At 42.0% G+C, this 24919-nt stretch overlaps 1 protein-coding gene across 1 annotated transcript in view; it reads right to left on the bottom strand.

Moving 5' to 3' along the window:
- LOC128737042 (BAI1-associated protein 3) overlaps nt 1–24919 on the bottom strand; it is a 216613-nt gene that overhangs the window by 129147 nt on the left and 62547 nt on the right. The window contains exon 3 of the mRNA XM_053831589.1: nt 11068–11232. Within this exon, the coding sequence (XP_053687564.1) occupies nt 11068–11232 (165 nt within the window). The remainder of the gene's footprint in view (nt 1–11067; nt 11233–24919) is intronic.

The following is a 24919-nucleotide window of genomic DNA, read 5'->3' as shown; positions in this document are numbered from 1 at the left end:
CTATTCTTGCTTTTAATAAATACATTGTTATTTTTCATGCAAAAATCTACGAACAAAAAGACAAAAACGAAAGAAAATTTTTTGGCCGACTTTCGGAAATTGCACTGTTTGAACTTCCATTTCTATGTCGTGCTAGAAGCGTTAACTCAACTCGTGTACTCATTTTTCGAGTTTTTCAGCCCACAGACAATTATCTATAAAAAAAATTCTACTCATATCCTACACATTTTTTTTTGCCCCCCGATTTTTCAAGCCAATTTCCAAGGGGGGGGGGGATGTGACAAAAACTTTGAAAATGATTTGCAATGGCATTATTTTAAAAATTCATAATTCTTCAACTCTCGCGCAACACGTGAAACACGTATTCTAATGCAATTTTTCTCTACCAATATAACTAGCCAATAATGCCAGCAACCGTTTCATGCCAAATTAATTAGTTCAAGTCCATTTGCATCGTCGTGATAAGCTAAAGACTGGAGATGCGAAGAAAATTTCTCATTTGCACATAGGTCTTTTTCACATGTTGCTCTAGAATTAAGCTTCGTAGAACACACATTTTTAAATGAAAAAGTAATAATTTGAGCTATCTAGGAAATTTAACCGTTAGATTTTTTGTCATAACTTTGAAACAGAAAATAATGTTATCGTGAAATTGTTATCAAAGATGAAAAACAGATGATTAAATGGTAATATATTAACAGCTCTATATGAGGTACAATATAGTTTTCCCAACTTTTTTTTTTGAATTTTAGTTTTTAGGAAATTGTTTTCCAGATAATATTTTTCCTGGATTGCTGAGAAAATTTACTTCAGTGATTAAGGTTTTCACTTGCCTGTCAGATAAACGTTTTTCGCTCACCTGTTATTCTCATATGACAACTAGATTCTGTACTTGTCTGTCTGTATAAAACGGAAGAAAAACATTTTTCCGCTAGAGAAAGACAGTTGATAATATCTTATTTCATTTTTTCCATAGTAACCAGTTCTCTGAAAGACGGCTGATACAGCTTTATCCTCTCACACAAAGAGAGGATAAACTCGTGGTAAGAAAATTAGAAAATAAACAAACCATGATCGAGTGTTTCTTGGGATAGAGGAAAATATAGGTATCCTAGGCTCACGAGCGTCAATAAATCCGAATAAAACATTTTCGTTTCGTTTCTCTTTAGTGCAGTTGTTATTCGTAGTAGGCGAAATTCATTGAAAATCGCGCATTTGAAAGGATAAATTGAATGCTTGATTTGCTTACATTTTCATTTGCTGGATGAAAGAAAAGTCTAAACTATTTTTACAATTAAATTCTACTATTAATTTTATTTCAACAGATGTGTATTTCGTCCCCGACTTGCAGGCTTCATTAGTGCCTGTTTACGAAGGTTCAATAAAATCTGTAATTCCTATCTGTCAAATTATAATTAATAGTGGAGTTTAATTGTGAAAATAGTTTCGACTTTGCTTTTATTAAACTTTCGTGTTCTACTAAGACAAACATTTACTCTTCGAGGCTTTTTCGTGTGAACATTATCACTGTGACCAGTATTTTGATCTATGGTGATATTGGTTTTACGCTTTGTTATATTTGCAGTAATGCCAACGAATGATTGGGTGGACTTCCACGCTTGAGTGTTGGTGTTTTCACTCTTCCTTTTCTCTTCAGTGTTTTTCACTACTCTTGAGTAATCAATCTTACTCTCCAGAGTCAGAAAGTGCGGGGACTAGTTATAATGGCACTTATTCTGCGAGGCGAGTGTAAATGCGTAGGTAAATGCGAGTGGCACTCTCTTTCCACTCGCCGCGCAGAATAGATCACAATGTATGCTTGGACAAGAGGCTTCATCACGCACCTCAAGCCATTCGGGTACCATTCTTATGACTAGCCCTAGCTAGAAAATTTATCGTCGATAAACCAGAGCTCAGCACAAAGGAAGGGTGCGCAGGTGTATATGTTTTCCTTTCCATGAAATTTACTACTTTGCATCCCCAATCTCGTTCCTATAACCTGAAAGTGGAACAAGTTATGTTTTTGCCCATAGACAAGAGGTTTCATTACGCACCTCAAGCCAGTACCACTCTTATAAACTTGCCCTGGCCAAATGCCGAATTTAGTATTAAGAAAAAATGTGGGTTGCGCTTAAAGCGGCACTAGTCACTTTAGCGGAGTTGCTTTCGGATACCGTGATATTTTATAGAACTTCGGTAGGAACCACTATACGATTTTACCACATTCTCCCGGCAAGCCTCCCGTGCGGATAAACCTGTAATGCCTAAGCGATGGAGTTCCCTTTCCCCTGTTCTAATTTACGATGCTTGATACACTGCCCATGGATGCATAGTTGACGTAACGACTAACACCATCATTGTTAAGAAAACGCATTTTTATCGGGAAAAATGTTTAGGTGAAGGTCGTCAGAATCCAGTTGCTTTTTCACTGATTTCAGTACTTGTTGCCACTATCGTTTTGTTGAGAATAGAGTTGCTAGTAGTAGGTAATAAGCTGTTATGAACAATTATGAAACGTAGAATCGCGTATCTATTTTTGCTGTTGAACTAGATTCGACAGTAATTATATCACAAAAAATCAGAGGGGTTGTGTACAAGACACGACCGCATATATAAGTGACGCAGGACTACGTAAGTCTCTTTGTAGTGATAGTAGCATGTATTCATGCTTGTAATCATTCGATTCTTCATGTATATATGCTATATGCAACATATATACATGCTACATGCGTTGTATGTAACATTTATTAAAGTAGTAACATTGCATACGTTCAATTCTCAAAAGATTGTGCATTTGAAAACAATTTAACAAAATCAAGAACTATTGCTTTCCTGCTACTTTACTGAAATTAAAGATTGTTTTTATTACCCATGGTTCCCCACGTTGAAGGGATTTTACCAATTCAATCCTATTTTATCAACAGCACATCTTTTCAATACACTTCTAATGAAACGGTAAGCATGCGTATTCACGGGAAACTAGCAGTCATTGACTTTTCGTCGGAAAGCCCAATTTCGGAAGCAGCTTTTCGGCCCAAAAGCGGGATTGTGTTTAGAAAAATGTATATACTGCATTCTTCTTGCCAATCTGAATACAGCTAATATATTTTCATAAACCGAATTTTTGTTTCAAACAAAAAAACTGCTTTTGAAATTGGCAGAATCGATGATGACTAATTTCACCTTCATACAGAGTCGTATTGTAACCGAACACTACAGCTGTAGCACATTTTTCCAACACAGATATCAAATTCGCCGAGGTTTAATCGTCTTTGCGATCTGTTGGGACAACGAACTTGTGTCATTTTTTCTGGCACACTTCCCTAGCACAGACATCAAATTGGACTAGGTTTAATCGCGTTCGTAAGAAATCTGTTGGCACGAGGGGGTTTTGTCACTCTTTCTGGCGTACTTCCCAAGCAAGGACATCAAAATGGTCTAGGTTTAACCGCGGTGTTAAGAAATCTTGTTGAAATGTGGAAGCTTGGTTTCTTGTTTTGGCTTACTTCCCAAGCACAGATATCAAATTGGTATAGGTTTAGATCATCGCAAAGAATCTTCCAACCAATCACGAAGCGAGAATTCTGGTAAAACATAGGTTCATTATTTTCAATTTTTCAATAGTTCAACATCAAGAATCCATACTTTTCTTCATTTGGGTCAATTCTTAGAAGATTTTCCGGTCGATTGTTGTAAGAATATTGAAAATCGATAGGAAACCCGCTGAGCTATTAGCGCTCAAAACCTTTCATTTTTCGTGACGCTCGCATTTTTCGATTTTTTGGAATGACACCCTATCTCAAAACTTGCCGTAAGACGTAGTCCTACGTCAAAATGTTGTTTACGGTGAACTTTATTATCAGAGAATTTTATTTAAGTATATTATCGACACTCTACGATCTTTAATTTAATAGTGAAAATAATTGGTCAATTTTATGCTCAAATGTTTACGTTGGCATCACTCCATATAAACGTCCGTTCCCTTGGCAACGTATAACAACGACGGTCGCGGATTCGGAATTGCAATCGAAACGAAGTGAAGTTTTTCCTATCAATTCAAGTGAACAGTTTGAGTAAAATCATTATAACACGTTACTTACAACATCTTACTAAATAACTGTTCGGGTAGTAAATTAAAGTTTTCTGTGCCTGTGACGAATGGAATGGTCGAAAAAAATTACTGAAAATCGACGGCGAAAAAGAGAAATTATAGTGATGAATTTTAATTGGGCAGAAATCTTAATATTTAGTGTACCTCAAAAAGTAATAGAACAATGCAATGTTTAGTGCTTCGAGTTGCAAGATCTTATTACGGCTAGTAGGTTAGTTGAACTAATTTTATTTTTTTGTGATGGTATCGGTGCATGTCGGTACACTGAAGAAGGGAAGGGAAGGGTGATATTCGGTGCCATACTGACTGTCATAAATGTACTCTGACAACCTTGTCGTTAAGGTCATATAATCTTAACTGTATACTTTTTCTAGCAAATAATCTGTCAATTTAGTAGAGATTGTTAGGCAAAAGAGGTAAGATGAGGTTTCGTGATTCATTTCTCGGTTATTGTATTCAAAAAATGCATACGCCAGTTTATGCGAAGAAACAGGCTGTTTTTATAGCTTGGCGTTGTTGAGGCCCCTCGAGTCAATTACTGTGCTCAACCCTGCACTCGATAGTTGGTACTCTTGACAAATGTCAGCCGAAGCGGAAATGATTATTACACCATTCTTTATTCTCGGGTCACAAAATGTAGTCGATTAAATATTAATAGCTAAACGTACTAATTGTAATAAACTAAGTGTAGTCCTCAGTAGTAAACCATTCTTTTCCTCATCTAAATACGCAACATTCTGGCGACGAGGATTGTGAGTGAAACCCGCGAAAACGGTGATCAAGCGGTAAATTTCGTTCGTCCGCTCTACAACACACCGTCACGCTAACAATGGATGAGGATTTTAAGAAAATGTTCATCGAAATGATGAATACACAGCAGAAGATTTTGTCCGAGCTTGCTATGAGCCGAACAATGTCCACGGCTGCCGCAGGAACATCATCGACTGATGCCCGCATGGAATCTCTTGCCAATTCTATGACAGAATTCCATTACGATCCCGAGTCTAACCTCACATTCGACAACTGGTACAGCCGTCATGAGGACACATTTCGGGTCGATGCAGGTAAACTCAATGATGCCGCCAAGACACGTCTGCTGCTCCGCAAACTCAGTGATAGTACTCATGCGGAGTACATGAACCACATTCTCCCGAAGACCACACGAGATTTTTCGTTCGACGAGACGGTGTCTAAATTGAAGCAGCTTTTTAGTGCACACGCATCCCTCTTCTGCAAGCGATACCGCTGCCTCACGCTTAACAAGAAAGCTTCCGACGACTTTCAAATGTATGCCGGTTTTGTGTGTTTAATATACGTTTGTGGCCTACACGCACCCCAGGATGCTGAGATCCGGACCGCTCTGCTAGCTAAGTTGGAAGGCAACAAATCAATGACGCTCAACGATCTCACCACAGAGTGTCATCGCATTATCAATCTCCGGAAAGACGCTTCAATCGTGGAGTGCCCAAGCGAGAAGGCATCGGTCAACGCTATCAATCCGATCAAGCACCCGAAGAAATCAGTCGTCTCTAAGCCTGCATTCAAACACCCACCGATGCCCAACAATCCGGCTCATCGTAACAATAGTGATAGCAACAATAAACCGAGAACGCCGTGTTGGAAATGCGGACAGCTCCACTATGTTCGTGAGTGCCCCTTCCAAGACCATCGCTGCCGTGATTGTAACGTTATTGGGCACAAAGAAGGGTATTGCCACTGTGTGTCATTGAATCCAGGCAAGAAAAGGAAATCGAAACAAGCCCCACAAACAAAAGGCATTTATTCCGTTCGACAAGTTGCTGCTCGGGATCGGAGAAAATACGTCACCGTTGTTGTAAATAAAGTCAAAATTGAGCTCCAGTTAGATTGCGCGTCAGACATCAGCATCATCACCGAAGACAACTGGAATCGGATCGGACGACCATCAACTAAGCCACCTTCACAACAAGCCCGGACGGCTTCAGGTCAACCGCTACCGCTCATCGCAGAAATTGATTGTGATGTTATGCTGAGAGGAGTTCATCGTTCAGGTAAACTGTTTATTACCAACGTTCACAATCTCAATCTTCTAGGCCTCGACTTTATCGAACTCTTCAACCTGTGGCACGTTCCCCTGAGCACGGTCTGCAACAACGTCACGACAGCAACCGACATCGTTCAATGGTTGAAAATATCGTTTCCCCAACTGTTTTCGGATTCACTGGGTTGCTGTAATAAAACAGAAGCAAAACTTTATGTGAAGCCGGATGTTCAGCCCGTTTTCCGTGGTAAAAGACCTGTTTTGTTTGCCGCACTCGAACCGATCGAAACTGAGCTGAAACGATTGGAAGAGTTAGAAATCATTTCGCCGGTGGAGTTCTCTGACTGGGCGGCACCCATCGTTGCCGTTCGTAAGAAAGCAGTGAACGGACAGCCACCGAGAGTAAGAGTGTGCGCTGACTATTCTACTGGCCTAAACAGCGCCATTCAGCCCAATCAGCATCCTCTCCCGCTCCCCGAGGAGATTTTTGCCAAACTCTCCGGCAGCATAGTCTTCTCGCACTTCGATCTATCGGATGCGTATTTGCAAATACCGGTCGAGAAAGATTCCAGACAGTACCTCACGATCAATACTCATCGCGGATTGTTTGAGTTTAATCGCTTGCCACCGGGTGTCAAATCTGCCCCCGGCACGTTTCAAACGATCGTCGACGCCATGGTAGCTGGTTTGGAAGGAGTTGAAACGTACCTCGACGACGTACTGGTGCACGGAAAGGACGCCAAGGAACATCGAGTCCGTCTTTTGAAGCTTCTGGAACGTATCCAGGAGTGGGGTTTTACGCTGCGCATTGAAAAGTGTTCTTTTTTCATGCCGGAAATCCACTATCTCGGTTTCATCATCAACCATCAAGGGATCCGGCCCGATCCTGTCAAAACAGCAGCGATATGTAGTATGCCGCCCCCACACGACGTCAGTACCTTGCGATCATACCTCGGCGCTATAAATTTTTATGGCAAATTTGTTCGCAACATGCACGATCTACGACGCCCACTCGATTCACTTCTTAAAAAGGATTCAAAATGGAACTGGGATGAGAGCTGCCAACGTTCATTTGAGCAATTCAAAAGTTTGCTCCGGTCAGATCTGCTGCTTGCACACTACGAGCCTAACCTCGAAACGATTGTCGCAGCGGATGCATCCAGCCATGGAGTCGGAGCATGTCTTATGCATCGATACCCAGACGGTTCCGTGAAAGTCGTGTGCCATGCCTCCCGAACGCTAACTCCAGCAGAACAGCGTTACGGTCAAGTGGAAAAGGAGGCATTGGCGCTAATCTTCGGTGTCACCAAGTTTCATCGCTTCATATATGGAAGAAAATTCAGCCTTCACACCGATCACAAGCCGTTGGTCGCAGTATTTGGATCCAAGAAAGGTATACCAATCCATACAACCAACCGCCTACAACGATGGGCCCTCATTCTGCTGTCGTATGATTTCGATATCACGCACGTCGCTACGCAGGATTTTGGCTATGCGGACATCCTATCTAGGCTCATTGACCCGCGAGCAAAACCAGATGACGATTTCGTTATTGCTTCGGTTCAAATGGAAGAGGACGTGTTTGCTACCGTAAATGCAGCACTAACTGCTCTACCGGTCACTTTCAAACACCTTCAAGCTGCCACTAACAAGGACAAGCTGCTTCTGGAAGTGATTCAACACGTGCAAACTGGTTGGCCTAAATCGATTAAGCAAGTCAATAATGATCTCCGTCCGTTCTACGCTCGCAAGGAAGGGCTTTCTCTCGTGCGAGGGTGCCTCATGCTATCTGGTCGAATCGTTGTGCCGAAAGTGTATCGGCAACCCGTACTCAAGGCCATCCACAAAGGACATCCCGGTCAAGAGCGGATGAAGTCAGTGATGAGGAGCCATGTCTACTGGCCCGGCGTCGATCAAGATGCGCAAAATTTCGTTTCGTCGTGCAGCGCTTGCGCATCTGTGGCCAAATCTCCGCCAAAAACATTACTTTCGTCGTGGCCACAAGCTAGTCATCCCTGGCAACGGCTACACGTGGATTATGCTGGTCCTTTTGAAGGACAGTATTTTCTGGTCATTGTCGACTCCTACAGTAAGTGGCCAGAGATCATCCGAACATCAACCATCACCAGTAGGACGACCATCGAACTGCTTTTTGAAACGTTCGCTCGGTACGGACTGCCAGAAACCATTGTCAGCGATAATGGAACGCAGTTTTCTTGCAGCCAATTCAAAGAATTCTGCGAGTCTCTTGGCATCGTGCACATACGCACCGCTCCGTATCACCCGCAGTCCAATGGACAAGCGGAGCGCTTTGTGGATACTCTGAAGCGAGGCTTAAGAAAAATAATGCCAGAAACGCAAAACTCTATTTCCCGTTCTCTGCAAATTTTCTTGTCCGCTTACCGGTCAACACCGAACAAGTCGGCTCCGGATGGACTGTCACCGGCTGAAATTTTGATGGGGAGGAAACACCGGACCACATTGGATTTGCTGAAACCACCTGTAGATTTCGTTCTCCAGAAAAATCAGCACATGGAAAATCAATTCAACAGACACCATGGGGCAAAGAAGCGAAATTTCGAAAAAGGCGATCAAGTGTATGCAAGCACTCTCAAGCATGGAAAACTCGTATGGCTAGCTGGTACCGTCATCGAACGTGTTGGTAGTGTCAATTACAATGTGTTGCTGGATGGAAGCAGGCTAATCAGATCACACACCAATCAACTCCGTGCTCGGGGGAACACTAAAGTCGAGGCCCATATGGAAGAAGCTTCGTCGAACCTGCCGTTGCATATCCTGCTGCAAGAGTTCAAGTTCATCGAAGGGTCATCGACCGCTGCAGATCAACCGGTTCCTGCTGCGCCACGTCTTCCGCGGGACTGCCCGCTTGTTCCGCTCCGTCGGTCCACTCGGATCCGCCGGATGCCCACTAGATACAACCCGTACTTCTACAGATAAAAAGGGAGATGTTGAGGCCCCTCGAGTCAATTACTGTGCTCAACCCTGCACTCGATAGTTGGTACTCTTGACAACTGTCAGCCGAAGCGGAAATGATTATTACACCATTCTTTATTCTCGGGTCACAAAATGTAGTCGATTAAATATTAATAGCTAAACGTACTAATTGTAATAAACTAAGTGTAGTCCTCAGTAGTAAACCATTCTTTTCCTCATCTAAATACGCAACAGGCGTAAAGTCCGTGAAAAGCAGGTTGCTATGCTAGATAATTATGCGGGGTGTTACGTCAACTATGTAGAGTAGCTCTATTTTCCCAAATTTCTCGAATATTTTCGAACAAACAAATGTTGTTTGAACATTGGGCATGCATATTACATAGTTGGGACCGAAACAGTACATTTTGGTCATTTTGGCTTTTACGTCAACTATGAATCCATGGGCAGTACAAAGGTACTAGTGTTTTCTGGGAAAATTAGTGACCCCATATTTTCAAAATATTGCTTTTATTTATGAGTCCATAGGGCAGTTTCAGCCTGGCTTCTGGTCTAAATGTCATTATTTCATCCCTGAGGGTCCGGAATGCAATATTTTGGGTCGCTTGGTACCCGAATTTTTTACTGACTAAACTACTGCCGCACCCTTACATAAGGTGGTCTAATACCTAGTTTTGTCCCTCAATTTTTATCATTTTTATCATCACGTACTACACACTCGCCTCGGCGACGATAATTATTTTCCTTTAATTGCTCTTTGTTTCTGCCGCCGGGAAGATAGACTGTTATCTACTCTGTCAGTGCGATTGAAACAGGCAGGCTGTTGACGGACGTCGCTGCGGAATGTTTAGTGATTCTACCACCACTGCACTGGGTGTTTTTTTCTTTTTACTTGTATCTTAACTACTTAATCGTAAAAAAAACTAGTAATCGAATTGATTTACGTCGTCGTGATCATCGGAAAAGAAGGACAACCAAGAGAATCTCTCACTGGCACTTAAGACATTTTGGATAGTTTCGCGAGATTTGCTTTAGATAAAATTAGACAACAAGACACGAGGTTGGTTTACAATAATTTATGTCAACCGTTAATTGATTTCCCAATGCCCAATGTTTTACCCGATTGACTTTTATTATTTCAGCATAAGATTAAAATTTTCTTTCAGACTTTATTTTGGCAGACACTCATTTTGCCGCCGACTTGCAGGCTTCATCAGTGTTTGTGTTAAAACCATTAGAAACAGACACTGAGGAGACTGCAAGTGCGAAGGCGAAATTCATATTTGTCAGAATAATAAACAAATAGTAGAATTAAAAAGTAAATTTTAATCTTTCGATAGTTTCGACGAATTATTCTGTGATATCTCTTTGTTTTATTAGATTATCAAACAACGAAACAATCACCACAATAGCCATTGAACACACGATATTAGTTTCTGTCTCTACTTACGTTACGATTACAACAAAAAAGTGTTACTTCCAACATTGACATTTAAACAACCACAGTTATTTAGGACAATCTTACGCCACATTGGTGTGTTCAAACATGGAGGAAGACATCGATTGGTGCAACCAACAACGGTGTAGTTATTTAGGTAGCTGTTTTAGTGCTTTGGTTTAATTTTGACCAGACTGGAAACCAATTTTGAGCCAAAAAGTGTCGACTGTACGAGAACTGTGATCGCGAGACAGCTGCTGGTGCTGGTGTCTCGGCTTCATACATTGAACATTGTGGTTATAGGTGATATAACATTGAGCAGCGGAAAAGTAGGATGTGTGAAAGTGTCAAATAGAAAACAGGTGTTAAAGGTGAGAAACGTGGCTGCAGCAGTAGTGAGTGAGTGGACAGCCAAAGCCAGCGACAGAGATAGAAAGAGATTAGATCAGCATATAAGAGAGCACAGAGCTTAGAAAGTTCCACCGACCGACGACGTTGACGTACACGTTTTGTGACGTGAAAGTGTGTATAGAATCGGAACCATACCTATTGTTATTGGCACTGAGCACACTGTTATAGGGCGGGTTCATTTTGTCGAACCGATAGACAATCTCGGTTATGCTTCCGTCTTTTCGTTCCTCGCTACCGGCCGTCGGGTCCGGTTCGCCCTGGATCCTTATCAGCGGTGCCGGTGACAACCGGTGCCGTTGTCTGCCCGTGGCCCTCCCGGGGCAAGTTTTATGTTTGAAAGTTTTGTTTTTTTTTGTTTGATTGGCAGGTGTGATTGGTGGACATTGTGTGCATTGTGAATTTTGATGGAGGTAGAAGGAAGAGAAAAGAAAATCGTTTGTTAGTTGAATGATCCCTGTTGACGTTGGAACTTTTTCTCCGATACATTTATTTGGAAATAGTAGAAAATTGGTTACTTTTTATGACAGATAAATGAAGTTCAATAACAAGAGCAGACAGTTTCACCCTATGTCCTATAGTTCTATAGTTAAAAAGACAAATGAGATTTAATTAGTTACACACCGAAGGTCAACAGCACTTCGTATGCTGGCCCAACCTTAAGCTTGTTAAATTTTCAACCGTTTTCCAGCTAGATGAACCAGCCACCCTTCACATAACTAGTAGAGAAATGAGCGGTCAAACTGTTGCTGTCGCAATTGATGCTACGTGCATGTGTCGCCTGGGGGCCACAATTTACTATCAGGTGCATCGCTTCTGCAGCACCGACCGGCTTTCGGACGGACGGGGGCTCGCGTGGCACCTGTTGTGTACGTATCCGTCATTGTGCGGGGTTTAGCAACAGTTTGTTTTCGTTGATTGCAATAAACGGAACCAGACTTTCCGTGGGTGGATTGTAGCGGACGGTGGACGAGGTGGATGGACAAAGCGGTTGGCTGAGTGAATTATGGATGACAGGATGCATGCAGCCGGTTGCTGTCTGTTCGGTTGGAAAGCATCCAACTTATACTGGTTTCTGCACTGCAGACACACTATAATGTATGGTCTAGTTATGAGAGGCATGCTTTCTCAGGGAAACGGATGAATGGCACAAGAAAATAAAACACTGGCAGTCACTGTCTGTGAGACGTACGATAAACGTGAAAGCTCGAGTGTCAACAGTCTCTTCAAAAGGGAATGGCTCTAACGTGGTAAACTCGTAGAATAGCAAAATGACCGGCTTTGTGGTAAAATTGTATCGCTTTCATGGCAAGGATTATAGTTTATTGCGGTATCAAAATGAAGAGTGTGGCTTGAGTTGATACACGAACGTATAAGGCAGATTATTAAATGCAGACACAGTTAAGTTAAACCTGCTCTGCTATCTGACTGAATGTTTAAATTGCTTCGCTGCAATTGCACAAAACGGAGCGATTCAAGAGAATATCAATAAAATTACTTTCTGCCCCAATGAATCGGAACCAATCGGCAAGGGTGAAACAGATCAAAAATAATTACGTGCTATTTCGAACGTGAATAACACGGCACAGCAGATGCTATCCTGCTAGAAGTGCACTCGGTCCACCTGTAGCTGTACTGCAATGGTACTCTACTAGAGTTGGCGACACTCCAATAGTATTATCACCTGTTGAAATGCACATTGGAATGAGTCGGCATGAGCCACTCCTCCCACAGATTTGCTGCTGGGAAGCCTTCCGCGTCATCAGCATCATCATCATCATCATCATCATCATCATCATCATGAGCAGCAGCAGCAGCATCAGTTTCAGGACCATTAGATGCGATAATAGCATCGTTGGCGCTCTTCGTATGAAAGGCTTAGGACAGAAATAGACCAACGCTCCGCAAACAACCGGCACCGATTTAACACGTTTTGGAGCGAATCCATTAGATTCGCTCTATACGTACGCTTATAGGCATGAACGTACATATACCTCCATGTCCATACATATAGGCACTTATGTTTGCTACTTTATGTGTGCCATCATCTTTCGAGAATATCGCGCATGCAGCTTGTCGTATATCCTTAACGGTGGTAAGCCGGCTCGGCGATGCGGTGCGTTGCGTTGGTTGACTATGCGATGGTTCGGTTAGTCGCGTCAATGGCAAAAACAGTCCAAAATACCGCCTCCGGTCGCCAGCCAGGGTTCAACCGCGGCACGGTGCCTTGTGGTGGGTTGGTAGGTAGGTAGGAATTACGATGTATAATGTCTGGTTTGCCCAGTCATTTTGTGTCGATTTCGTGCTCAATTTGTGTGTTAGTTCGGGTGAACGCGACCCCGTGGAGCCAGAGGCAGACAGACAGTGCCAGTGTCTGCTGTTGCTGCTGCTGCTGCTGCTGCTGGGGCTGGGCCAGAACGGGGCGGCTTATTAATGTAGTCTATTTATCTCACCGAAATGGTAATTTTTCATAGCGGATAATCCGAGCGATGAAAGTGAAATTTGACACACGTCACACTTGCATGGGTTCGTTACGAACTGGAACGAAAAATGGCAGGTTTTTATCGCTAACTGAGTTTACTGAACTGTGATGTTATTATTTTTCCGTGAAGGCTTGCTTGAGGTAATAAAACCTTAGGTTAAGTTCTTCCTTAACCTAATAATAAATGCATTCATCAATATTGATGACAATCCGAAACGAATCGTTAATTTGGCTGCTATCTGCAAATAACGCAATGACGCGGAAGGGATGAGTCGAAAACGGAAACGTTCATTGGATAATCGATTATTGAATATTCAATCACAAAGGAAACTCCAAACTGGTAGTCTAGTTGTACCATAAACGAACAATAATAAAATAATAAGTTTATGACTGTTTCGTGATGCTTTTATGACTGATTTGCGGTGATTATTTACATGAGTAATGTTCCGCGCTGGAATGGTATTTTGAGTCGAAATTGAGTTCGTGTACATTATTCACTGCCACTGTTTGTTTAATTTTGATAAACTACTTATGATGAGCTTACGATTTTGGTTTACCAGATTAATTAGGTTCGTTTAGTAAAAGCTTTCGACGTAAGATTACGTCTTCGATTTTTAACTTCGGTGAAAGAGTTGCTCCCAAAATTGGACAAGTGTGTGACAACTTTGTTCCTGCACAGGAACATTCTCTCGAAACAGGTACTGATGAAGCCTGCAAGTCACAGCGAAATTTGTACCTGTCGAAATAAAATTAAGTAAATTTAATTGTGAAAATAGTTTCGATTTTTGACGTAGGGCTACGTCTTTGTTTACTATACTGGGACTGGGTAGCACTTTGTAAAAACGAAAAATAGAAGTGTACAGCCTAATTTACAGCCTAATTTAACAGTTTACAGTTAACAGTTAATATGTCGTTGGATAGATAAAATGACCAGCAATTTTATAGTAACATATTAATAATAATTTTTTATACGCTAAATAGTGAAAATGTGTGTAAAGTTTTCAGGTCGAATTTTCCCATACATTTGCCTTGTGATCACCTAGCTTCACAGGCACGGACGACAATTAGATACACCAAAGGATTTGGATCCAAATGATAACCGTTGAGACCACTTTGTAAGCCACACCCCTTTTCCAATCCAATTGGCAACTCGATGGCTATTGACAGGCAACACCGACCCCGAAGACAAGCGGAATCAGCGGGCAATGGCCAACGTGAATCCCACACGATGCACTTTACGTTACATTTTGCATTATCCCCATCGCAGACATATGAAATTGTTCGATAGCTTGCTCAATCAGTGTCGGACAATCATTTAAGCAGCAGCAGCCGATATGGTTTCCTCCACCACCACACTAGCTTACAAGTAGCAGCGGCAGTGCCAGTGACTATAAAATGGTACACTTGGTTCGCCGCCTGCTCATTTATCGCATGATCGCACTGACGGACGGTCAGTATTTATCATCGGCTATTGGTGGCGAAACCAACGGCATTTTGCGGCAACACCGGCAGCAATTGGAGGTAAAAACGAGGGTATTTTGGCGGCAACACCGGCAATTGGATGCAAATCCAAGGACTTTTGCAGCAATTAATGGCAATTCGAGGCATACCCGATGGCATTTTGGCGGCAGTTTCAATGGCAATTATCGCAAACCAACACTGAAGGCAAATGGAAACGGATCGACTGACGGGCAGCAAATTCAGCAGCAGGCCATTGTGGCCTTAAACAGTTCTTATAAGAACTATAGTAATTGAAGAATGAAAAGATTTTTCTACACTTTTTAAATGGTTAACGTTCCATTCGGATACTTATTTGAGCAGCAGCAGCAGCCGATCTGGTTTCTCCCACACCTACACTAGCTTACAAGTAGCAACGGCAGTGCCAGTGACTATAAAATAGCACACTAGGTTCACCGTCTGCTCATTTATCGCACGATTGCACTGACGGACGGTCACTATTTTGATAAAACTAATCCATTTCTACTTTACAGTGATTTGGTATTTCCTATCACTCCTGTATTAGCGGGCAACCATCATCCTAGAGTCTAAAGGACCGAATAGCGACATCCATCTATATATTGGCAACAGTAATTATAGTACTGATTTTTAAGAAGTGCTATCAGCTCAAACATAGTTCTTTTCAGGGCCACCAAACAATTTCAAACGGTTTTTTTTTTTCAAAACCACCATTGATTCAATGAAGAATTAAATCAAAATATTTCGCTCTTCTTTTACAAATAAATACTCAAACAATGATACTCACAGATACCGTCATCCGGGGATACTTGCAACACCGGGGTTACTTGCAACACTTTGGCGCATCGCGCTTCTAACAGCTCCAACGCATTTGTTTGTTAACATAACCATTTGTACCCACTGCCATTTTAAAGAAGGGATGTGTACCTATTGTTTAGTTAAGTTTAATCCATTACATCATTGTTTTGCTTGTTTCTATACGATTGGAAAGTAATACCACTTTCAGAGTAGGAAAAATGGATGTGCAAAGTTGCGTCAATTCATTGACATGGAATTATTTTTTATTGTTTGGTTCCTGTACACAATAAGTGCATCATATTAGCTAACAAATAGCAACTTTGAGTTTTGTTTATATTTTGAACTTGGAAAAGAAACGATGAATTCGTGTTGTTACTTCCAATATGGCGCGGCTTGCAGCACTTGTAAAAATGAAAATTATCGTAATAGACAGTATGTACAAAGTAAGTTTGAATCTGTACGATGTTATTTTGTCTACCACCATCTCTAGAAAAATTAAAATTGTGAAAAATTCCACGTGCCTTGAAACGGCAATTTGGAGTTCGCCGACATGCTGCATTTTCACCGAATATCTTTAAAAAAGCGATAGACGAAATTGGGAAACAAAAAATGCCTCCAGAATCCCTTGTTTTACTACAAATACCTTCAAAATATCTCAAAATAGTCATTCGCGGTTTGAAATCAGATATAAAATCATAAGAAACGCAAAATCAGAAAAGTGTTGCAAGTAACCTCGTTTACTGGGTAACTTGCAACACCCCTATTTTCGTGCCTATTCATAAATCAAAAGTACTCACCACTATACAAGTTTTGGCTACTTACACTTGGACCTAAACGGTATACTTCGAAAGTTATACTAAATCAAAGTTCAAAAGTGTTGCAAGTATCCCCGGATGACGGCACTCAAATATGCATATGCCATGAATGCAGTTTGCATTAGTCTTTGAACTAACGATCAGACATAAAGTTATACTTCATCGATTAAAACATGTTATCAATGTAAAGAGTACTAAATGACACAGTCCTACGTCACCCTTTGGTACAACCCTTAGGGCTGTATATCTTGTAGTTTTTCTTCAAACAAATTATTCTCCAATCAAGAAACATGCGCCGTTTTAAATCACATCTGGTATTAACAGTTTATACGAAATTTAAAATCAATAAACATAGGCAATTTCTAGAATGTCAATTTCCAAAAACAAACTTTATAATATTTAATTTCTCAGCATTTCCAGCCTCCCGTTTAAAATCAGAGCAATTAAAATATATTGAACTGCCCAGTTGGCTTCGAGATACGATGCTGGTTTAACAAGCCAGTAAGCGGTGCTGACCCGGGTCAATAGGATCATTGCACTGGTTCCCGCACTCTGAAAATCGGCTGTGGGGTCCGTCGAAAAAGAAAGGTCAAGTTCTTTACCTCTGAGCCTTTTTTTAAAGGCGAATTTTTCTTCAAAGTTCACAAAACTTGAAAATGTTCCTGATTTTTTTTAAAGTTAATCATATTTCTAAAAAGATATCACATTACGTAAATTACTAAAATTCTAAAATTTCAACTGTCTGTCTGCCTGCCTGTCTATCCCGTCTGTCTAGTCTGTCCCGTCCGTCTGCCCCATGTGTCTGTGTATCCTGTCCCTTCTGTCCGTTTGACCCGTTTGTTTGTTTGTCTGTCCCGTCTGTTTGTCTGGGACAGACAGTCAGACGGAGCGGATACACAGCCAAACAGACGAGACAAATGGGAAAGGCAGACACAGACAGACGGGACCGATGGGACAGACATACAGGCGGGATAAATAGACAGACAGGTGGGATAAATAGACAGACGGTTAAGGTAGACAGATGGGACAGACAGATAGACGGGAAAGACAACCAGACGGGACAGGCAGACAAACAGACGGGATAAACAGATAAACAGGCGGGATATACAGACAGACAGTAAAGGCAGACAAATGGGACAGACAGATGGGACGGACAAACAGACAGATGTGACTGACTAACAGACAGGCGGGACAAATAGACAGGTATGAGGGGCAGATAGACGGGACAGACAGACCGATGGGCCAGAAAAACAGACAGGATAAACAGACAGACAGTAAAGGCAGACAGACAGATGGGACAGACAGACAGATGGGACAGACAGATAGAAAGGACAGACAGACAAACAGAAATGATAGACAAAGACATGGAACAAAGAGACGGGATAGATGGGGCAGACGGGACAGATGGAATAGACAGACAGAAAAACAAACCGACGGTCAGGATGCACAGGCAGATAGATGGGACAGCCAGAGAGCGGGACAGATAGACAGGCAGGACAGACAGACAGTCGCTAAAGACAGACAGATGGGACAGACAGACAGATAGATTGAACGGACAAACAGACAGAAGGGACAGACAGACGAAACAAACTAACAGGCAGAGAAGCGGGACAAACAGACGGACGGGACGGGCAGACCGACGAAACAGGCAAACAGACGGGAAAGACAAACAGTTGGGATAAACAAACTGCTTCGAAAGAAATCCTTTTTGTAGCAGATTTTTATTTGTGTCGCTCAAAAAGAAGTGGTTCTAATAATCTTCTCCCTTCATGCGCTTTCCTCTATTGCTTTACGCTACCACTAATCAACTTGTTTCATTTCCAGGTTAAAATTGTTTTGATAAGTAAGAAAGTTTCCTCTGGCTGACTTCTAATTTCACGGGAATCGCGTTAGGTCAATTTTTCTCTACCGGAAACACTTTACCGCACTATTTATTCGTCGTTAATCACTAAATTCTTCTTGCTATAGCTTGATTTCGTACTTGCACAACGTTGTTGCTATTAATTTTTCTATCACTTTGTTTACCTTTTTTCCTTTCTCTGTATCACGATTAAACGTCAGACCAAGGATCTGTCAGCCTGCACACTTTCCAAACTTTAGGCCAGAAGTCTCTCAGCCTGCCTCCTTTAGCAGAGGAGTGCCGTGTTGCAACACTAACAGATTGATGGGACAAACAAACAAACGGTAAAGGCAGACGGATGGGACAGACAGACAGATAGTACAGGAAGACGTAATGAACAAACGGACAGATGGGACAGACAGACAAATGGGACAGGCAGACAGGCAGATTGAACGGACAAACAGACAGACGAAACCAACAAACAGACAGACAGACAGGACGATCAGACACACGGGACAAGCAAACAGACCGGACAGACAGACAGATGGGACAGACAGACAGAAACGATAGACCGGCGGTCAGGATGCGCAGTCAGATAAACGGGACAGACAGACAGATGGGACAGATAGATAAACAGATTGGATGGACAGATAGATGGGACAGACAGACGAAACAAACAAACAGCCAGACAAGCGGGACAAACAGACAGACAGGATGGGAGGCAGACAAACGGTACAGGCAGACAGACCGGGACAAACATGTGGGACGAATATACAGACAGGATAGATAGACGGGATTGGCGGGACAGACTGGACAGACAGGCGGGTCAAACAGACAGACGGAATAGATATGACAGACAAATAGACGGGACAGTCAGATATGTGGGACAAACAGACATGCAGGATAGACAGACTAGACGACAGACAGATGGGACAGCGAGATGGGATAGAACAAAAGACGGGTCAGACTGCAACACAGGACAGACAGACATACAAACGGGACAGATAGTCAGACAGACAGTCGAGAAAAATAGCTGGGACAAACACACAAACACACACAATATATCTGTGACCATTAAAATACCAAAATCTAGAAGTCCTGAAATCCTAAAAACTCAAATTCCTAATAACTTAAAATCCTAAAGACGAAAAATACTAATTTTCCAAAAACATAAAAATCTGCCTTAAATTCTAAAATTTTAAAGTCCTAAAGTACTAAAATCCTGAAATCGTAAAATCCTTAACCTATAATCCTAAAATCCTAAAGTCCTGAAGTCCTGGAATCCTAAAATCGCTAGGATTAGATTAAACCATTAGTCTATGAATTTCTAAAGCGAGAAAATATTCTGAAATGTGGATCTGGGAAGTTTCAATATCGCGTAAGTGAATTTTAGAAGATCAAAGTAGAAACCATAGTCGAGGACCAGAGTAAGGATGCTCAGAATAATTTTTTTTTTTTTTTAATTCTATATTAGAGAGAGAGGCGCCTCTTTGCTCAGAATAATCAAATCAGTCAAGTCAATGAGCGACTTCAGCTATTATTTTAATTTTCTAAAATAGTCTACAATCCAATTCAAGTTCACTTCAACAGATCTCTATCCTTGGCAATCCTTGGGAACAACTTCTTTTATTCTGTTAATTTGTATTTTCATCCTTAAAGATCCCAATTTAATTCCTTTTTCTTGCTATCGCTCTCACTCACGCTACCGCTGTCGCTGCCGCTACCGCTCTCACTCACGCTACCGCTGTCGCTGCCGCTACCGCTGTCGCTGTCGCTGTCGCTGTCGCTGTCGCTGTCGCTGTCGCTGTCGTTGTCGCTGTCGCTGTCGCTCACGCTGTCGCTCACGCTGTCGCTCACGCTGTCGCTCACGCTGTCGCTCACGCTGTCGCTCACGCTGTCGCTCACGCTGTCGCTCACGCTGTCGCTCACGCTGTCGCTCACGCTGTCGCTCACGCTGTCGCTCACGCTGTCGCTCACGCTGTCGCTCACGCTGTCGCTCACGCTGTCGCTCACGCTGTCGCTCACGCTGTCGCTCACGCTGTCGCTCACGCTGTCGCTCACGCTGTCGCTCACGCTGTCGCTCACGCTGTCGCTCACGCTGTCGCTCACGCTGTCGCTCACGCTGTCGCTCACGCTGTCGCTCACGCTGTCGCTCACGCTGTCGCTCACGCTGTCGCTGTCGTTCACGCTGTCGCTATCGTTCACGCTCTCTCTCTCTCTCTCTCTCTCTCTCTCTCTCTCTCTCTCTCTCTCTCTCTCTCTCTCTCTCTCTCTCTCTCTCTCTCTCTCTCTCTCTCTCTCTCCTCGCGCGCTTTGTCAGGCTCTTTCCCTTTCTCTCTCTCTCCCCTACATCTCCATAGAAAATAGAATAATTCATTTTGGATATACAGCAGTCCCCCGAATAACGCGGTGGGTGGTGGTGTACGCCCATGGCGATTTCTTAGTTGTTCATTAACCGATAAAGTTGATTTTTGGTACATTGTTAGTATGTGGTACAACCTAGTCTACTACCACAAATCAACTTTATTGGTTTATGGACCGCTGAGATATCGCGAGGGGCGTACAGTACCACCCATCGCGTTATTCGAGGGATTCCTGTTATGTTAAGGAACTTAAGGGCCAGAAAAGCGACGAACCTCATCATGCTTTCCACATTTCTTTTTGGAAATGAAGCTTAAATCCTCAAACTACTATCAGCCTCCAATCGTTTGTTTATCCTAAATTTGCTTCAGAGCGTAATTTTGTTTTTCAATTTTATTGGCCGATATTATTAAAGTCAGCGAAAGTAATTCATGAAGCGATAAACATTGAGACGTTGTCACAGAAGTGAGAAAGCATGATATTGCTAGATCTGATTCGAGGTACATATATAGATAATTAAGGGAAGGTAGTAAGAAAAGAATTTAGTGAAGAAACCGTGACAAAAATAGTATACAAGTTGCGGAGTAACTCGGGAAAGTATTTGGATGAAATAGATATAAAAATATTACCCATACTGGGTTAAAATTGTTAAATGGTTCAGCAATGCAATGATCTTGCAACAAGCACAATTGCTTTTGAATATAATATTTTGCATAGTTTCTTTCTAAGAAAAACATGTGCACGAGCGAATTTTTCGTCATCCGGTGTGCAGTTGCCAATTAATGCAATAATCTAAAACTATCATACAAAAATCTAGTAAACTTCAACTACTTTCCACGAACAGAAAATGAACTATCAATGGATATCAATTATTTTTGACGAATTCAAAGAAATGCTCTTCAATATTCAAATCTAGCACGTTTCATGAAATAACGACTACCAAGAACCGGAGACAAATATGCAACAAAGAGATGACAAAAATGAATGAAAATCACATTTCATCAAAGCCGCACTAAAATTCAAACAGGAAGCTGCTTTTCTATAGAAAATAAACCATGGTGATTGGAAAAAAAATCCTAGAATTGCCACAAAGAGCCTCCGACTATAGCCGTGTTTACCAGCCGCTGACGCAGTCCTTCCGGCGACGGACAAATGCCGCTCGCTGCCAGTTTATTATCTAGAGAGCACCATCATCTCGAGCAGTCGAATGCGATGGCGATGTTGGTTGGTTCGTCATTTTATCTGCACCCGACCCACACACATATACCTACGCGCTTTTGTTCGCTGCCATTAGCCCCGATCGGCAGGCTCTTTTTAGACCGACATCAATAGCAGGAGCTTAGTCTTGGCCGGCATCGCGAAAGTGTATGTCTTTCTCCCGATAAATTGTGGTAACCACCAATGAAAAGCTCGCCCTCGTCCCCCGGTTTATGTGATATTCCAGACGCGCCGGGCGGAAATGGAAAGTTTTTGCCTACCAACCAGCCGCAGCCGTCGCGTCGTCAGGCGTGTGTAGGTACATTGTGTTTATTTCTGGCGTGCTGCTTTTCTCATTTCTTTTCGGTTCAACAGCAATCAGCCTACGGAACGGAATAATTTCCTTTTCATCGGAGGTTAGCCCGTGCTGTGCAAGTCGAAAAAAAACTGAATTTCCGGTTTATCGGCTTCTAAAAGTGTGTTCAGTGTAGCTTTTTTCGCAACCTGGTACAATTGTATTCTTTGATTGTTGGTTTCAATCACCAAACATCAATTTTTACGGAAAAACCGGAGGTGCGACAGAGTTCGCATGGAACACAAAAAAAGTGTCGAATTTCGAAAAGAAATCATAAATAAAAAAATTTCCCCAACTCGTTTGTATATTCGAGCTATATGGGAATGGCAACAAACATTTTAAATACCGTTTCTCTTCCAAATCCGAAGTGTTTTTTTAGTCCAACAAATTTACAGATGAAATTTATCGTATGTATAAAGTTATTTTTCCGGCTTCGTAACGTTTGGTAAACTGAAATTTTTTCTCTCATGAAGTACAACCAGACAGAAATGGCTGACTTGTTAACGGCATGCTAAAATTGTAATAGTAAATCATCACGTCAGACTCGTCGTTGTCATTGAATAAAAACGAACGGCCATAATCTGCTGGAGTGGAATGAAATCGAAGCAATTTCCAAACGTAAATTAAATAACCGCATGTTGCGCGTTCGTTTGCTGCCTAAATGTTTTCGTTTCTTTCCCGATATTCAAATATTAAACAACGCATACCGTTCGGATTCAAACGTCGAACAGTTTCGAATTTCAAGCACTCGATTGAACCGCTCAAAAATCTAATTACAAAATGAGATTATTTTTAGTTAGTTTTTAACAAGTTTAATTTTCATTCGATTGTTCGTAATCTGAATCCTTCGTTTCCTCCTAGTTTGATGCGGCACGGTACTTTCGCGCTCGCGCTCGATGCAAATAACAGATAGAGGAAAACATTATTGCTTACCAAGCACGCACCGAATAATGCGGAACCATTCCGAGCACAGAAAAAACATTATTCTGCTCGATTCGGTTCGGTACTAATGCTGCGAACCAGCTGCGAATTACCATGGCACCATGGGTTGGGGATTTCGGTCTTTCTTAGGCCGTTTTTTTGTTGTTCAGATGTGCCGGTTATTTTTTTTTTGCATTGCATTTAACATTATTTGCTTTTAACATCTGTTGTTTCGGTAAGCCTGCGTGGGGGGAAATTGAAAAATATATATTTTTTAAGCTCTCCAAACACGAATTTTAGACTGTTGTTTTTTATGTCTACCACTGATGCTCTTCCGAACCTCCGAATTTGAGTGTTGGGAAAGTCAATTGATGCGTATGACGGTAATTTACATTAGAAATGGATAATTTTCTTCTAAACAGAGCTTCGCGGTGTGCAACCCTACAGGTTGTATCACAATTTTATTACATCAGTTTGGTTCTTTTATTGTTATATAATTTCGAGACGAGAATATTGATGAATTTTCTCGCTGATACTATGGTTAGTGAAAATTGTTCAACTTTTGAAAGTCTGGAGCGAGCAGCTGTATTGTGCAATCAATCAAGTTACGAACTTATTAGAAGACCTTACATGCCCTGTCTACAAAAAGGGTCATTGACTCGAATACCGTATTTACCGGGTTATTTCATTGACTTCATTGACTTTTGCTGGAGAATACTAGTGCGGTTCTCAAGGGGGACGTTCCATGATGGACCAAATGCTGACCTTGCGATAGATCCTCGATGAATTCCGATAATTCAACACGCAGATTCACCTTTTGCTTATAGATTTCAAGGCGGCGTATGATCCAGTTGAACGAAATGAGCTGTATTAAATTGTGTTTGATCATGGGTTTCCCGCAAAACTGTTTAGGCTGATACAGGCTATCCTTGATGGTTCGAAGTAAAGCGTCAGAATAGCGGTTGAGATATCGGAGTTGATTCTGACGTTAGATGGTGGAAAGGGAGGTAAGGGAATTTACTGTTTAACAAAGGGCAGGCCTGCAGTGGAAGAAGCGTATACGCATCTTAAACAGGAAGCTGCGAGTGGGAGTGGACCTATCATAAACCCTACCAAACTATGTGAGCCGTGAAGTAAAAAGGCCGATAGCGGCTGCCAATAGGGAATTCTACGGGTTATGTAGACAGCTGAAGTACCGTAGCCGAATTTGCCGTAAAGTAAGAAATTAACGAGAAGTATATCTTGTGATTACAAATCTTATATGAAATTAGCTTTGCAAATTTAGTATGATCATCTCAATCTGCTTGAATTTCCTTAAGTCCTCTAAGCAAGCTGTCGACTGTGTAAATGATAGCCCTCCAAGTCTATGGACGGAGGGATCACTCACGGGGGAAAGTTTTTTCTGATGTGGATATCGCTCATTGATAGCAACCAGCTTCGGATAAGCTATAAACTGTGTGACTCCAAGTCTTCGGACGGTAGGGTTACTCATGCGGGATCGTTTCACCGAAAGGGCATACGGTCGACTGCATGGGTGATAGCACTCCAAGTCTTCGAATGGAAGTATCACTCACAGGGGAAAGTTTTGCCCCGGCGTGATCATTGCCAACTGCTGGGAATACGTCGTTAACCGGAAGGATCGAAACCCGGAAGGAACGATAAAGCCCACCTAGTACAGTATAGTAAAGGACACGCGCAAATAAACTAAATAAGACTTTGAGAATTTTCAGCAGAGAGACCAATAA

Source organism: Sabethes cyaneus, chromosome 2 (assembly GCF_943734655.1).
Source record: "Sabethes cyaneus chromosome 2, idSabCyanKW18_F2, whole genome shotgun sequence".
Taxonomy (NCBI): Eukaryota; Metazoa; Arthropoda; class Insecta; order Diptera; family Culicidae; genus Sabethes; species Sabethes cyaneus.
Note: the sequence above shows the minus strand (reverse complement) of the source record. Positions and strands in the feature narration are given on the sequence as shown.